Source organism: Cimex lectularius, unplaced genomic scaffold (genome assembly GCF_000648675.2).
Source record: "Cimex lectularius strain Harlan isolate CLEC.00 unplaced genomic scaffold, Clec_2.1 scaffold200, whole genome shotgun sequence".
NCBI lineage: Eukaryota > Metazoa > Arthropoda > Insecta > Hemiptera > Cimicidae > Cimex > Cimex lectularius.
Genome location: NW_019392893.1, coordinates 1,527,260 through 1,545,833, shown reverse-complemented (window position 1 = coordinate 1,545,833; position 18,574 = coordinate 1,527,260). Strand labels below are relative to the sequence as shown.

Here is an 18,574-nt window from a genome sequence, read left to right as displayed (position 1 = left end):
GCAATTTCTCTACACGAAAGAACGATAATATTTCAACAACATTTGTAATGAATGTCTGAATTTTGTGGTTAAAACATCATAAAATAAATTAATCTATTTTGAAAGAATAGCGGATAATCTTATAAATAAGTTTGGGCGGGTTTACACAAGTGCCATTAAGCAGACTGCTGAAGTGGCTTTGATATGGACTTAGGAGTGTGAGTAGTGTTGAATGGTTTGACGACGATTGTACGACGTTAACACAACTGCAAAACTAAACCTATAAACAATCAAACGAACTCACTTGTCTAAATCAAAGAAAATAAATTGCATAAGGAGAAGAAAGAAAGGGAAGGTAAACAAATGACAATGAAAACTGGCGGATATTTCTGCTTGAAGACGTCGAGACCCATTAGTGAGCTGTGCCTCCATTGATAATTATAATGATGATTCCTATTTCGTCTCAATTATCAGAAAATGTAAATTTATTTGAGCTTTTTCTTTTTGGTATCATTTTTTGTTCGAGGGTTGTTCGGTTTTATGTGCAATATTAAATTTTCTCGTTTATCTGCAGAAATGATTTCAAATTTTTTTTAAATTTAATTTTAAAAGTTTATAATATTTTTTTCTGGGCCGATATGGTTAGATATTTTGATGATTTGAAATTGAACGAGGCCAGTAGATGAACCGGAGGATGTATATGTACAAATAGTTAAAAGTAAAATATAAAGCCTTTAACGACCGAATCGATCCTGAAACTAATGAACGGAAGGGAGGAAAACCAAAAACAACCTGATAAATAAATAATTGCCAGTAAACCACACTTTGAAACTTTGAAATCATGGGTGGAGAAAAGTTGAGCTCATAAAACTTTTAGGGGGCTGTGGGCGTGCCTCATCGTTCTCTTTGTGAACCTAATCCCATTTCCGAAAACAAACCGCTATTTTCTTTAAATTAACAACGTTTGCCCCTTTTGGTTTCCGAAGGAGAAGTGAGAGAAACAAAGAGAAACCAAGTCAGTCCTTCAAGATCCTGATTGCATGGGGTGCGAGACGATTTTCTTGTACAATCAAATTAGTGACAGTGTTGAATTTTTGGCGAGTTTTTACCTTGTCCGTTAATCTCCTAAATTCAAGTTTATGACAAAACTTCTTATAATAAATGAGGATGTGTTTTTCCCAAATGAATTAAAGGAAAAACACTTTTCTTTTTTATCGTCTGAAAATTATTAACTTTTTTCAGTTTCTCGTTCTTGAAAAAAAAATTAAAAATTAAACGTCTTTAATATTGGTTCACTGGCAAGGAGTAGATTAAAAATTGACAATTTGCCATATTCAGATATTTTCCCCATTTCTAAAGGTAATATTTGATTCATAAAAATTTGTAAGCAAAAAACTTTCAAGCTTGTGAGTTGAATTAGTGGTTTTCTGCCTTTTTCTTTTTAGAAAACCATATTGCCATGGGTCTTTTTGTATTATTGTGTTGATTATATAAATAATTGAAACTGACCAGTAGCTGTTGTACTTCGTCCTATGTCCTTTCATACAGTGTAGATTTTATTACCAAATTTTTTAACATTCTGGGTAAATTCCCGTTTTAATTATTGGGCGGATGTACTGAAAGATGATTGTGGATAGGTTGGCATGGTTTTTTATGTCCACAACTATGATACTATCAACTCCTTTAGGTTTTTTGGGCTCAATGCCACTTGTTCTCATTAACCCTGGAGCTTGCTAAAGGTATGTCGAATCCGTTAGCGATTGAGGATTTGGGCTAAATAGAACTTATGAGGGGTTTTTAGTAAACAAGTATCATTCGTTGCCGGCTTCATTAAGGGATGATGAAATCAATAGATGGACCGTCTGGCTGACGAATGGTCATCACTCCATTTATAACTTATTTATGATATACCGGCTGATGTTTTTTACTTCACCGATCGCGTTTATTTTTAAATTTCTCGTATTATATTTATCGAAGTTATGTTAAGTAATTTTATTCAAATTAAGACAGACTTAAGTATATTTTATAGAAACGGAAAGCACAGTGGCGATAATAATGCTGATTAAATTCGCTAGTTTTAGCGGTCCGCTTGACCAATTAATATAATTCAATTAATTAAGGTTTTTAGTTGAGAAAAAAGTCAGTGTCCCGAGCGGGATTCGAACCGACGATCTTCGGCTAGATACGCCGCTGCCACTACTATCTTTATCTACCACTTCAGCTATCTTTACTTCGATCCACTCGGACACCAAGCTCACGTTAGCTCAAGTGGTAGAGCAGCGGCGTATCTAGCCGAAGATCTTGGGTTCGAATCCCGCTCGTGACACCGACATTTTTATCTCTACTAAAAACCTTAATTGATTGAAATAATGCTAATTACAAAAGATTTAGACGAAAAACTTAGTTGGGGATTGTTTGTGGGCTTTTATTTTTTATTTATTTATTTTATTTTTGTATGACTTTATTTACTGACTTCTCTTTTGGATTTGGTTTGATAAAGGTCAGCTGGGGTGCTTTCAAACGACGACTGGGAATGTATTTCCAATGCGATATGGATGTTGTTTTATGCATTAGCAAATGTGTGTAAATCATTAAAACGTAAGTCAAAAGGCAAAAACCTGCCAGTGCTCCTCGACCTCATTTCATATGTGTTGGGAAACTGGCAAAAAAATAATTTCTATCGTTTGTAGCAATAAAATACATTCCGAATAACCTCCCCCTTTCGTGACATCCCATGATTACGATTTTCTATTATGTGAAAAAAAAATTTATCAACCCTTGAATGTGGTAACAGTGAGAGGAGAGTTTAGCGGTTTTTTTTTTTTTTTTTTTTTAAGCATGGGAAAGAGGACTTTTTCCTGCCTAAAAACGTTTTTCCACGCCCGTGATAAACTTCCTGTTTCTCGTTTAACCTTTTTTAATACGTATCGACCAAAAAAAAAAGAAAAAAAATGGGGAACTGCATACATTATAAAATAGGGTATAGCACTTCATGAAATTTTTCCTTGTGTTCTCTGCTAGCCATCTGCGAATTGTAATAAGAATGTAAATTTCGTTCGTTTACATAACAATGATAAAAGACATTACCTTCGCCAGATTTATTGGGCTTGCACCTATCTGAAACGAGCTTGTTCCCTATGATGATCCCCATGATAAATAATATGTATTTCTCTCAGATTAGCGCCGTACCGTTGAAACTTTTAATGAGCCTTTACCGTTTAATTGCAATATTATTATTGTTATCTCATTTCAAAATCTTAACTATTTTATGTCTACAGTAGTTGTAATGCGCAAAAGTGAAAATGAAACACTTTTAAGAGTTTATTCACAAACAAGACTATTCAATCACATTATCATTTATTGACATCCTTTTGAATGCGCCTGCCTTGATTAATTAATTTTTAACATGTTTATGCAACAAAAATTAATTCCAACATAATTGTTATAGACATAATTAACAAGCTCATTTTCGTTTTAATGGTCAATTGATCAAGTTTCTTCTTTCAATTAATTATTCTTTTTTTTATGTAAGGTCTTGGTTGAGATAAAAAGTCAGTGTCACGAGCGGGATTCGAACCCACGACCTTCGGCTCAATATGCTGCTGCTCTATCACTTGTGCTATCGTGAATTGGATCTCTCGGACACCAACTCTCCATCTCAACCTACAACCGTTCGAATTTTCCCTCTTTTTTGCCATTTTCAAATGTCGTGTAATAAGGATTCGATCCTCGGCGTCATATGAAGTGGCCACGGGGGGCTGTTAGTGAAGTGATACTTCTTTTTTTTATTAAATATTAATTCATTTACGTTTTAGCGGTCAATTGACCAAGTTATTTCTTTCAATTAATTATTCTTTCTATGTAAGGTCTTGGTAGAGATAAAAACGTCAGTGTCACGAGCAGGATTATTGTTAGCCTTTGATATACATAAAATATAAATACTTATAAATATAAAATATACGTATATTTAATTTCTAACGTACATACACAGTATAAGTAAGTCCCTCGTGCTTAGGAAAATAGAGTTTATTGAACTTGCCACAAAACACGAAATTTGAAACGATTTTTAGTCGTGGAACCAACAGTAAGTAATACTGATGTTAATTTCACTTTCACAAACATTGTAAAATTGTTTGTATTAAAAATAATATAAAGAAAAGAAAGCAGGCACATTGGAAATAGGTAATATGCTTGAAAATAAGGTTAAAAATAATAGGCTTAATAACCGTAGTGTATGCAATAAATGTATGAAAATGTTGGAAAATCATATAAAAAGTTCTCTTTGTCGCATTATCCCAGAAACAAATTGAACATAACAAATTTGAAAATCAATCTCTCAACAGGTGAAAAGCAGAATTCCGTCCAAAATCGTGTGACGTTCATGCATTAACAATTTGATTGGCACTGTACCTAATGTGTTGAAGCTGCAACAGACCAAAACAATTGCAGTTTGAGCCAAGATGTGGCTGAAGCATTCCATCGCTTCCTCTTTGTTAATCCCCTGTAAAAGAAAAAAAAAGAAATCAACGTCTTGTAAGGAAATCCAGTATTAGCAAAATCTAAAAATTGATAAAGATGGGATTTATTAACGCATATTATCGGCTTAAATGGATTATTAATAATTCAACGGAGTCTGTTTCACGTAGTGTTGTATCGTTGAGCCGTAGCCAGTTGAAAATCGGCGATAAAGATGTGAAGGGTGTGCTAGCAAGCGGTTAAAAAGGGTTTTTTATCTTCTGCCCTAGATTTTGTTACGAGAGTGCCTGTAGTTTACGATTATACCTCATAATTCGCCGAGTGAAGGAAGAAGACGAACACCACACCTATAACCCCATGCCTACCTTTTAGAACTGACACCGAGCCATTACTTTAAATCTCTATACCTTTTCTGCATATTTTAGTGTAAACAGTATTGTAAAAATAAAAATATGGCCAACTGGTTTATTTTTACGGCAGTAAATTGCATAATAGAACAAATTTAATATAGTATGGAGTAAAGAGTAATTGTAGTAATACTCTATACTAATATCATAAAAAGAGTAAGTTAAGAAATTTACTTCAATTTGTTTAGGCGCGTATCTTATGTTCGTAGGAATGACATAGACATAGTTTTATGTGTTAAAGATATAAAAAAATTTATGTTACTGTGCATGTATCACCTCAGTTGATTCGATGCTTCATTCTCTTTATATCCCAGAACGAGTGGAACTACCCAAACGTGTCTGGCGAAGTAAAACAATTAGGATTATCTCCAAATTAATCAAAAACGATCAAGATTCATATTCCATTAACCCGCAGATCGCAACAAGAAATTTCAAGGATTAAAGGATTTGGTAAACTAACACCCAAACCCTGCACTGATTGTTGGTGGGTTTGATTCGGTGCCTTGCATATATCCTGTAAGTGTAAGATTATCAAAACGCACAGGTGGACGAGTTAATCGGGAACAATGTGTATATTCATTACCTCGCAGATCTAAACAACAAATTTCATATTTAATAAAATGGTTTAAACATTTTGACTAAGTAAAATAACACAAAACCCAGGATTAATGGTTTGAGGCGGTGGGTTTGTTTTGTTGCCTCTCCTTGTTTATATCTCTAGAAGAGTCAAATAGCCTAAACACACCTGAAAATCAAAACTGTGAAGATAAGCGGGCCAAATTAATCGGAAACTCCTAAGCATATTCATCAAATCGCAAGTCAGAAATCTCATGTTTAATCAATATGTTAAAAAAAAGGATCTCAGTTAAATAAAATTGCATCCAAATATACATGATGATGGCTTTGATTAGGTGTCTCTCCTTTCATAAATCCCTTATATACGCGTCTGACGAAACAAAACTGCTAGAATTCGCACCAAATTAATTCCTGTTCCATCAAACCGCAGATATCAAAAAGAAATTTCAATTATTAGGTGAACTAACATTAAAACATAAACCCTACACTGATGGTGGTGGGTTTGATTCGGTGCCTCTCCCCGCTTATATCCTTTGAAGTGAAAAATTGCCAAAACGCACCTAACAAACCAAACGATCTATCATAGGCGGACCAAATTAATCGGAAACTCCACCGCATATTCATTATCTCGAAGATCATTCAAACCCGACATACTTATAATAATAACAAAATTATCGGCACCCCGAGGGTTGCTGCACACTCATACCCCTGAAGAAGGCAAACTACCCTAACTAACGGCGAGGATAAGCGGACCAAACACCTCACAGATCTAAAAAAAGAAAATCTCACTAGAAAAATAAGTGCATGAAAAAGCGAGAATTTATAGAGGTTATCATGAATACGACAATTTTTGTAAAATCGAATGCTTAAAAAATGAATTAGCGAAATTTCAATTAGATGTACAAATAGCGTTGAATAATTTGGTTCAACATTTGGAAATTGAGTACAATTAGAAATTAAACCAATAAATAATAAAATTATATTCCGTTTGACCTGTCTGGTTAGGAACCGTACAACCCACGGGACAATTGCTTTGTTAATTCAACTGCAATATGCGTTTCGAGAAACGCACATCAAAGAGGTTTTAAAAAAAGGCTAAATACGGTATTTAAATCATTCCTTTCCCTGATATTGCATAACTCCGTGAAACCCCTTTCGATATGATGTTAAACGCTGTTGAAAACTTTGTTTTTTTTATTCCTTAAACAGTCCGAACTGGCAGTGTTAGAAAATTAACTAAGCTAAACTTTAAAGTTATTGTCTTTGGGATTAACATTTTTGTTTTTTATCCGGGAGGCTATAGTGGATGAAATTAATTAACTTTAGCCTCGACTTGAAATATATAGCCCGTCGTCGGGTGTAATACCGTCTGGAAAAACGCTATTTATAGAAACTAGAACGCACGCAGTATAGGAATAATTTTTATAATTTTTCCCCGTGGGAAAATAGAATTTACGCCGTTTGTATAAATATAACTTGAGCTTATCGTAAAAAATCGGACTTCGGAGTCCTGCACTTTTGCGTGACTGGTGTTTGTTATATTTGCATCTTCGTGAACCAGCTGCTGCAATCAATTTCCGTACGACCTCAAAGCCCCCGCCCTCGTCCCAAATAATAAATAACAATATTTTTATTATTTGATATTGAAGCATTATTTTAAACCGTATCCCTCTTTGGGAGAACTACCACTGCGTGATGTAAAATTTAGGAGACTTTCCGCTCTTAACTTCTTCCTTTAAGCCTGGACTAAAAAGGCCTCCCGAACATACGGAAAGTATGGAAATATTTTTTTGGTCGCTCATTTACATAATCTAATAGGTCTCCCCCTGGCAGTTTACACTTTTTGAAAGGTCATTCATGAATAATTAAATAATTATTGGTACAAGGAGTAACCAGCTTGAAGTTCAGAGTAATGCTTAAATCTAATGAATAACATCATTAAAACTTTTAAACTAATCACGTACTCTGTCGACTGAAGATTAGTTGACTCCCTTGAGGATCTAAATACTGCTATTTTTTACCGGTTCGTTTAGAGTTTGCGACCAGCTGTTATAGAAGAGGTTGGATCAGTGGAACTAGTGTAAGTAGGAGTTAAAATTTCCTCGCTCTGTCATTGAGTGATGCATTTGGTTGGAACTATGATGCTCTGGTTCGATCTTCAATGCCGAAACATCTTGCTTTCCTTCTCTCGGAACTCTTTCCTTCCGACTGTGTGGACCGTCCAGAAAATGGTTCCTATGCCAATATACATAACAGGAGCATTCAAGTTGACTAATTAGTTGGTTATTTTCCAACTGGGAAGAAAAATTTGGACAATTTTCTGAGTGGTTGCTATTCACATATACGTTTAAAAGAAGCGGCCCCAGGACACTCCCTTGTGGAACTCCGAGTCTACTTTGAAAGTGATTAAATGTTTTCCATTCTCGCTAAGCCGTGGCGTAAGGATGTAAGTTTTTCGTCTGTATGCTTCAGTTCAGATCGTCAGTTCTTAACTCAACGACTAACTAAACTGAACATAGCCAAATTTCATATTTTTCTAGGATGAGAAGACTACGCCAACAGAGTTCCTCAAATACATACGGGGTAGTGGATGGAGAACGGTGTTGTATCACTCTTAACCTCTCTCGTTCCCACGACCCCTTGCTTACTCATGGTGGCCTCTGTTAAGGCCTTTTCGGAGACCGAACAAAAAGAGGATCGCAATTTAGCGAATATAGATCGGGGCGGATGGACTTCTGGGGTGGAGCTGGCGCAAGTATGAACATTGTTTAACCCGAAGATGTGTACAGGGCGGGCACAAAATTTCTGAATTTTCCCTCGAGGCGGAGTGGTTATCATTTTCGATTCTATCATCCACCCAGAGGAGTACAATACTTAGAAATAACGGTGCCCAAGAGTGGTACATTATGCATATGGTGCGGGACGCAATCAGAAAAGGTGAGCCTGGTGTTCTCGGGCATTCCTTTTTTCATTACTGGTCCTACGGCATATTTCCTTCAGACCTCTCCTAATCCTTGAATGCAAGGGTAGTTCCAAGCATAACATGTAGCCAGAGAGCTTAGCAAACGCTCTGAAGCACAAACTGTATTCGTGTGTCCCTGTGCGCATGATCTCCGTAAGCACTCTTCATGTGCATATGGAAGATCAGACGAAAGGAGAGCAATGATGCGAATACTACACCTAGAGAGTCCCTCGAATGCGTACAGAGTCAGCAGACGGATAGAGGGCGCTTGGTCAGTGGCACAAAAGGGTTAGGGTACCACATCCTTCATGCAAAAAGGGGGAAGTTGCATAACCAACTGAACTACGGGTAGCGCAAGAGTGCTTCACGTTTCACTCCCGGTGGGATTGAAATCGTAGTGGCCAAAAAGGCGGCCTCTGGCGGGTAATCATAGAAGAGCCCGTTGTTCGGTGGTGCCTTTATAGGCTTAATTTACCGAAGGCATTGTTCTTCAAGGGGGGGGGGTAGAAATTCCACTATAACCATAACCGCGACCGAGGCTTTGTTCCGACGATGGTGAGGCCCCTATATTGAAGAAGATAGAGTTTCCTTCTCTATCTAGATACTGTAGCACGGTTAATCAGCTGAAACATTTCAGCACTAAGTAAACAGTTTTCCACTTGCTATGCGGCACACGGTCGGGTGCATAGATGACCCACCCCTTCGGAAGGGGCAAGCGAGAGAACTCACTTTAGTCAGTGGATTCTGCACCAAACCTCACAGGATTAACATTGAACCTCTTGTGAACGGACGTGTGTCGCTCTTGAGAATCTAAACGTGTGATAAGGCATGTGCCAGGTGCGCACGTTAAAGAACCACTTGTCCTTCTGGTCACATTGTGACCACAAATGGGAAACATATTTCAAATTTTCCATCAGTTTTGTCAGTTCCTTGATGTTCTTGGTGATGTTAGTTATGGGTCACAAAACGTTAGCATTTTGCCTTTTTGTACCTGCTTCATCTCTGACGAAGAAAATGAAAAGCCCCATAAAATAAAAGATAATATACCGAGGAATGGTTGGCGAGAGGAGTATACAGTGATGTAAATCTGGTTGAAGAGATGCCTACCACAGAATAAGTCTGTTTTTAATAAATTAATGAAGTCTTCCCGTTTCCTAAGTGGCAATCGCTGAATTTTGCATGTTATTTATCCGGAGAGATATCCTAGGGCTCATTACCGGATAGATCAATGCAGTTAATGGACACATGGACAATGTGTGAGCGTGTGTCGAGTCTTTTAAAAATCCTTAGCACTGCCAAAGTGGATACTGTTTAGTAATGTGTGAATGACACTGTCTTTAATTACGCATTCGGGGTACAGTGCTGTGGGACAGATGCAGGAAGAAATTAAAATTTCTGTCGGGCTATTTGGGTATGTAGAAATTTAATTGTATCCACGATAATCTGGCTGTATCCTCAAGGCCGCGGAGGAATTTTTAGATTAGTATGGAATCCCGTCTTTCTTGCTATGGGTTGTCGATCAAACATGTAAGAAAGTCTTGGATTTGGTATTGAGGCGCATCGAAGTTAACCAATGTTGGTTCGGGTCCAATTTTAGTTGTCGAGTTGCAATTTTACTTTGAATGGCAATGTGGATTAGTGGAGCGGAAGCGAGGACTTGGAAGGCGTGTTACGGGCTATCCTATAGCCTTTTGCCGTTCTCAAGAGTGCTACTCTTTGACTCCTCTGTACGTTCCAACGGGCTTTATGTTAAATTGAAGCGTTTCACATTCAGCAGTTCGACTTTATTCAGAAATCCTTCTGTACAACAAGCATAACGTTTAAAATAGAGTACTGAGCCAATTTCAAAATTTGTACCTATTGAGAAAGAAATAAATCCGCATTGAAACGGCGAACAAATCGAAAGCAATTTGTTCAACAAACAATCCATCACCTCGAATGAGTAAATGCCTACCGACGTTTTGAAAACGGGGATCAAAGTTTGTGGCGTTATTAGGAACACATGTTGAATGGTTGTTTCTCGCCAACTCTGCGGGGCTTTGCTCACGTATAGCGATTAAACCAATTCAAAAAATGAATGAATCAATTAAAGAAAGTAATTATTAATTGTTTAATTCATTTATTTGTTTAAAACTGCACTTTAAATGTGCAAAAAGCCAAAAGATTGAAATAGTTATTATATTGTTACACACAAGGTTGTATCCACGGACAAACACAAAAGGGCATGCAAGGCATTAACGGCGTCCTTCTCGTGATGGGTGCCATTAGTTCACCAACAGGGGTGGAGATCTCTTGACAACTCTCCTTTGCCGATGTTAGGCAACTAAGTTGTCGCTTTAGTCTCCGACGATGATTGGGCGGGTGATAATTCGCGGATTTGAGTGCGTAGCGGTTCCGTACAGTTCAAGTCCATGTGTCCATATGGGGCCTAGCAGGATAGTATATAGTATTTTTTGTTTGTTACTGTAAGTTTGGATCGCTTGTCAAGTAGTCTTTTTAGCAGTCTAAATGTAGCATGTAAATTTTTACGTTTGAGTCTCGTATGGGGATGTAAGTCGTTTGCAGAGGTAAAGTTCATCGTCGTGGTTCGCAACGCGGATGGGAAGATTATTGAAATATAAAGGAGGGAGAGTTTTTTGTTAAGATTTTATTATCAGGAATAGAGTAGATAATAGGATGCCCTCGAGCTAAAACAGTCTCCTGGACATATCTCTGGCATTTGATATGGTATGGCATCCTACCATCTACTCTATTCCTGATACTAAAATCTTATCTTACAAACCTCACTTCCACTGTCCAAAGTGTTTCTGTTCTTTCTCCTCTATTTACCCGATTCTTGCTGGTGTTCCACAGGGAAGCGTTCTCCCTCCTCTCCTCTACACAATCCACACGGCTGATCTACGCACTCACCCTAACAATGAAAATTTTACCTTTGCCGATAACACGTCAATTCTCACCTCCGATAAAGACCCCGATACAGCTTCATGTAATTACATCATTGACAACGTGAGGTATAAATGAGTCGCTAGCATTTTAGGATATCGACATAGTATACATTTAAAAAGAGAGAGTCAGTAACAGATGGAGACACTCAAATAGCTTCAGTTTAAAACAAATTTCTGTCAAAGAACAGAAAAAGAAGGAAACACGCTTATTGCCGGCGATGTCCTTACCTGTTTGTTGGCACATAAATTTTCCACTTTATACACTGACAGGCAAAAAATTCCACCCACTTGTAATATAAATTGATTTGTATAATTTTTATATATTAATCAAGGTTTCAAGTTTTTTAACGTTTAATAATTGAGTCTTTGTTTTACAAAAACTATTTAAAAAATTGTAAATTGCTAAGGAAACAAAAAGTAAAAAAAAAAATACCGACGGATAAAATTTGTTTTAAATTTTAATTATCATTTCAATATCACGTATTTTCTCCTCTTGCCTTAATTACATCTCGAAGACGCCTTGGCAGACTTTTCTACCAGTCTGGAAATGTCTCTTTGCTAGATGTTAACCTATTTTTCAAGAGTCCTTTCAAGATCGTGGAGTTATCAGGAAGTGATGGACGTGCTCTTAGTCGTTTTTTGAGGTTATCCCATAAATGTTTGATGGGGTTCAAGTTTGGAAAACGGGTTGGCCAGGCTGTGACCGTGATGTTCTGCTGTTCAAGGAGCGTTTGTACTGTGCGAACGACATATGGACGGTCATTACTGTGCATTAGAATAGGATTGTTGCTGGTTTAATCGACGATAGGCAATGTATGATAGGCAATGTATTTCATCCACATAGTGAGTGGCCGTTGAAATTCCCGCCCACACCATCACTGTGCTACGTTGAAAAGGTTGTCTCTGGGAAAAATTCCAGGTTTCATACCTTTCATTTTCTCTTCTCCCATTCTCCATTCTCGCCCATCTGGAGATCGTAGAGCAAATCTTACACTCATCTGTAAAAAGTTCAGCAGACGAATAGTCCAAAGACCAATGGCTGTGTTCTCGAGCAAATGCGAGCCGTGCAACTCTGCGTGTTCTGGTCAATTCTGGTGATCTTGCGGTGCGAAAATCCATCCGCCCATACTGATTTAATCTTCTTAGAACATTGCATTCAGAAATTTGGACACCTCGAACTTACTGGAGCTGATGAATCGCTTGAGCAACAGTAAGGTGACGGTTTCGCCAAATTCTCAAAGTCAAAGTCAAATTCAGCCTTCTATGGTAGGACCCAGTTCCTCGAAAACGTCTAAAGGCGTCTCGTAGAGAACTCTGATGGCAATAGCGGCATACCTGATGGAACGTCCATCATCAATAAGTTCCACACCACGCGCACCATCCGCTGCATAAGTGGCATTTTTAAGTTTAAAAATTGTAATTAAGAATACAAAGATAAAACAATTTATTGTTTCTGATAACAAATAAGACTGAATAAAATTTCCATAAAAAGTTAACATTGAAAAATCCTTTCTTCTTGTTTTGGATTAAGGATTAAGTGTGTTTACCTCTAATTGATATTCAATTTAAAACAAAGCATAAACAAATATTTATTGGTAAAAAAATGAGACAAATTAAGGGTAGAATTTTCTTTTATCGAGAAAATGAAAAAACATATGTAAAATATTAAAATATAATATACAAAATATAGTCTATAATATATAAAATATAATTATATATAATACATAACTATATTGTNTATATATATATACACCGGAAGATAATACACAACCTGACGGCCTTTCTTTCATGAATTGATAAAAGGGACTCGACTAAGTAGAAGTCACCCAGACTCCCACTGATGAAGGCGAAAAGCCGGAACTGGACTGACAGACCAAACAGCGAGGATAGATGCAATGTGATCGAAAAGTATCACATTGTAAATAAAATGTTTTAACAATAAAAAATTGCATTGCAGTCGCACTCTACCGAGATTGATTTTGTAGAATTTTATTAATACAGGAGATGGATCATTCTTGACAGCATATAATAACTGCTAAATAAAATGTGGTAGATTTCATAAATTTATGATCGTCAGATCTATTAAGAAAAAGAATTATGACTTTATTATTGATACTAGCGTGAATAATATATTAGACGTTGTACAATTTTATGGTCCATGCATTTTGCATGGCCCAATCCACTCAAACAAATGGAAACTGCTTCAGTATAGCATGGGAGCGAGTTTTTATACTTGATTCTCGGAATAATCCCAAATAACAGCGCCCGCCGTACTAAATAAAGTCTAACAGTACGAATGTTACAATACGATTTGCATTTATTCGTCTGAAATTCAATCCGTCCGCTACAGAATATCTCCCGGCGTTGAACTGAACGTGAGCAGGCGAGAGATTCAATTGTGTCTTGCTCTGTTATATAGCGTTAATTGATGGATCATGAACACAATGTAAACAATGCGTTAAGTGCCATTTCTGCCATTAGGGCTTTACAAACCCTGTTGCCCGATATAATCCGGCGAACGTCAAAATTGATTTGTAATTCCGGCCCCTCCACAACATTGGCCGAACAAAAATAAATAGCAGGAGAAAAAATTACGAAAAAGAACAGCCACTTTTATTTATTTTGTATTTAAAATGTACCATTTTAAGAAATCGGTGAACCAACAGTTTTACCCTCCCCAAAAAAAAAATCATAAACCTTTTTTTGTTATTTTACATTATCTGATATCCAGAAAGCTCAAAGAACATGTGAGGTCATTTACATGGCATATATCGGACTGCCTGAGTGCACTGGGAAATAAGGATCAGAGTTTTGTCTTTGCCTCTTGTCTACCTCTCAGGAAACACATGCAGGAAGGATAACGAAGAGACTCATCAACCGGCCATGAAGGGTTCTCAGCATCACCAGGACCAGAACTCTTCTGTAAAATTTCAGACTGCTTTACGAAAAAAAAGAAGCAGAATGAACCAAGTTGAAAACTCATGCTTGGCGGCAACTTGACAACAACCGAAGCAGGCAAGCAGACTTTATCAAAAATCTTTCGCGTAAAAACCTGCTTCAGCAATGTTGGTTCTGTACTCCACGGGCTGCCCCATGCTTTCATCCTTAATGAAGATGACGAAATGCGAAACACGTCTGCCAGATCAAAACAGTGAATCTAGACAGATCCAAATGTAAAATAACAATCAAAAGGTTATAAATTATGCTAACGACCAAGTTAAACACCAATACCTGGTAAACCAACACCCAGGACAAAAACATTTAGGTATATTTCGTGATAAAAGTCTCGCTTATACTTACTAAAGGCCTTCTGCACCAAAGCCGAAAAAATTGCATCATTCGAGATCTGTTAACTGGACTTTGCTGAATCAATAGTCATGTGGAAATATTGGGAGTGGAAAAAATAGGCTATGTAGATTCTGATATTTCCACATTTCAGCCTTACGCACTGTTGATGGCGAAACGTGTTTGATAAACAAATGACCTTTTGATAAACAAAAGGTTATAAAATAGTCTGATTTTAACGACCCAGGTAAAACGTTACCCCAGGACAAAGACAAGTAAGTAGAATACGTCAAGAAATTTTCCCTTATACTTACTAAAGCCCTCTGCAGCAAAGTCAGATAAACTTGCAATCATCGCAGATCGGTGATTTGGACATTGCCGACTAGTCACGCGCAAATACCGGGATGGATGATATGGCCTACGTAACTTTTGAGATTTCCACTTGAGGTCAGTGGGATGATAGACCTGTGGTTTGGTCGTTTATGGTCTTCTTGGTCTTCTTTTGGTATGTCATTTTTATAGGCGCGTTTCAGCAATTAAATGTGGAGCTTTGAGTTTGCTCTTTACAGGCTGCTTGTCCCTAATTATAACTCCGATGCAACCTAAAGTTGCAAAATGCAGAAACGCATCTCACAGAACAAACCAGCACACAGGCAGGTCAAGAAGAGGAAAGATTGAGTAGTCATGGGCAAAGAAAAGCTAAATCCAAAAAAATAGCGGCTAGCCCCAATACCAGGCCTAATTGAATGAACAGACGCGGTACAAAAAACTCTTCAGTTACCTCAAAAATAAATCATGACCGGAATCTTCAATTCAAACGATTTTATGATTTTTTTTTTAATCTATCCTATCTAGACTAGGGGTATTTGAAGTTATATTTTAACATAATCTGCATATATTTTATATTTTTATTTCATATTTGAACATATGAAGAATTTTTACATTTTTAATTTTATTTCATATTTTACATTTTGACATACATTTAAAGTACTGTTAATGATCCCCAGTACTTTCGAAAACTTATTTCACAAAACATATTTTTCATATAATCTTTAGTGTAATTGTTATTTCATTGTTTTTTTGTTAAATCTTTTTTTAAGGCGTTTAGTCAGCCTCTGAGGGCCGATAGGGAACTCGATATTCCGCCGTCAGATACAATAAATAATTTATCACCCGTGTATGCTGAAATATTTCGCCTAGGAAAAATTTGAAACTTTCCCCGTCATTTTTGACTATTGAAGGCTTGCAAATAACTCTGTGTTTTGGAAAAATTTCCTTCCATTTTTATGCCTGTTTTATTATATATAATAATTATCTCTCGTTTTACAAAAGGTTTTTCAAAAAACAAAAGAAAGAATTCGTTGGTGAAAACACCAAAAAAATACACTTTTGCAGAAGACCCCTATCAACCCTTAATTGTCACTGATTAATTATTAGTAATTCTATAATAGTTTGTATAAACTTGACCTCTTAAAGAATATATAAACGAATAGGAAATAGATAATGAAATCTGTTCGTATGTCACTCCATCACCTGGCTTCCATTATTCATAAAAATATTTATAGTACTTTCGGTACTTACATTCTTTTTTATAGCAAAATATATGCAAAGGAATGCAATTTAGGTAAATATAAATGTAAATATGTAAAATAAATATATTTGTATGTATTGGGTTGTGTGGAAAATAATCCAGGTTTTCAAGTTTTCTTTCAATAATACCTCTATACGATAATCTGTTTACATTTGATGGATTATTCTTTTGCACGAATTAAACACTTTTTAATCCACTTCCAAACAAAATGTCAATGCCATATTTTTGAGAAATTCGTTTAACGAGTTTAAACTCTGTCGGAGACTTTCTGTCTGTAAACGACCAGAAACATAAATGACGTTTGGGGAGATACAGTGTGAATCAAAGCACCCCGTTCAAAGATGGGTTAAAAAATTTCGAGACTTTAGCCTCGAAGACAAAGAAAGATGTGGAAGGATTTCTCACCAAATTGATTATGTTCTGCGAACTTTGGTCGAAGAAAATCCCACAAATGTTCGAGAACTTAGAAACATCGGTTCAGTTAGCAAAAGGACAGTGTCTGACCATCTTAAGGCAATTGGAAAGGTAAAAATCCTTGAATGTTGGGTTCCTCATAATACACGAATATCAGGCTTGTACAAATTACTAAAATGAGAAGATTTAATGATGGACATGTATGAGGAAAATATGTGATCACAACATTTTTCTGTTTAATGTTACACAAAAACAACAATACGAATAAACAATTATTTTATTAGAACCAAAACTAGTTTATTTTTATATCGAAATTTGTATTATTATGGAATCTAGGTGTTGAGAATAATAAATGATAATATAAAAATCGAGAAGTAGGGAGAATAAATGGGCAAGGGATTTGGAATAGATGGATATGGGCGGGTCCAGGTGTAGCTAGCTGGATCACTTATTGGAAATGTCACGTGTTAACCCAACTGGGTAACAACACGGCCAAATCCACAGTTTGAAGCCGGGATATTTGGCTTTCGCTCTCCACATTCCCGTCTAACTTTTCCAACTGTTGTTTTCTGATCAGAAAAAAAGTTTTTTTTTGACAATTTCTATTTCCGACTATCAGCGTTGTTTAGACCGATTTATGTCCGAGTTGTGTACAAAATGTTAACAATCGGATATCAAAGCTTCTCGTCGATTCAGCAACGTTTAACACTCTTTCCACCTTTTGTAATCATATCAATTAATACTTGAAGTAATGAATTGCCAATTAGTGATATTAAACAATAACAAATAAGAATAATTCTCTTTGTACTAAAACTGATGGATGTATAATGAAGTTAGGATCTTGAAAAAGCCATTGAAAAATATAATGTTGTTTGTTTTTATCGAATTTTTCATTCATCGAACTTCTAAACTTCCACTCAACAAGTGCTGTTTTCAAGTGATTCATCTGGACCCATTGAATTTCCTTTTTTATTGAAGACTCCGTGGAAAAGTTTGTTAATTGTGAATCATAAATTAATTCTGAGTAATAAATCATAAACAATATATTGAAGAGGAGAAGAGAATGAATTCAAAATGAGTATTCAATAATCTGGCCAGGTAAAGGTACAAAAACATTGTGAATTCAAAAATATAATTTCGCGATTTATTTACCATCGGTTTACGATTGCAATTGGGTCGGCTGGCAAATAATGCACAGTATTGGTTATAAAATAAAAACAATTAAATAAATGATTTTGTACAACTTTTTCTAGTTGAAATGCCTTTCATCACTTTCAATACACTTCTCAAAACCCAGAAAATAGAATTTTGAGTCATTATAATTAAGAATTTTCTAATTTTTTGATCAATACATTGTTTATGTTGTAAAACGTGCAATTTATTTCCTCACTTGTTCAGACTCCATTGTTTGCTCGTGTGACTTATTGCAATTTATTAATAAAATATTTGGTAGTAGTTGTTTTTTAATTTAACTTTTTAATTTAATGTGTGATGTTTAGTGCCCGTTACTTGATAATTATTTATGGGCATCTCAATAAAGATCGAAACGTAGGCATGATAAAGGAAATGGTTTTCTAAAAACTACGTCACACCGACCATCTCAGCATCTCACGACCTCCAAATAATCTTTTTTAATTTAACTCCATATTGATTTTATTATTCGTATAATTCGCAAACTTTTTCATAAATATCTAGTACTGAAAATTTTTATGTCCATACATCAATTTAAATCTGTTCATATGCATTGACACAATCGATTTTGGTTTGTGGAATTATCGGTTGGAATGGAACAACGAACCGTTAAATTATCGTCAGCCAGAATACACTCATTAAAAAATTTTTTAATAAAAATTGCAGATTTAGCACTAAAATTTTATATTCAGAATTTAAGGTGAAGAATTTAAATCCTATGTTTATTACATTTTCTTGTTTATATTGT

The 18,574-nt window shown here is 36.0% G+C and overlaps 1 protein-coding gene across 2 annotated transcripts in view; it reads right to left on the bottom strand.

Moving 5' to 3' along the window:
* Nucleotides 1-18,574, bottom strand: part of LOC106667756 (lachesin-like) — a 204,629-nt gene that overhangs the window by 172,093 nt on the left and 13,962 nt on the right. For both annotated transcript variants that reach the window (XM_024229126.1, XM_024229125.1), the window contains exon 2: nucleotides 4,390-4,480. In XM_024229126.1, coding sequence (XP_024084894.1) covers nucleotides 4,390-4,459 — 70 coding nt within the window. In that variant the 5' untranslated portion in view covers nucleotides 4,460-4,480. The remainder of the gene's footprint in view (nucleotides 1-4,389; nucleotides 4,481-18,574) is intronic.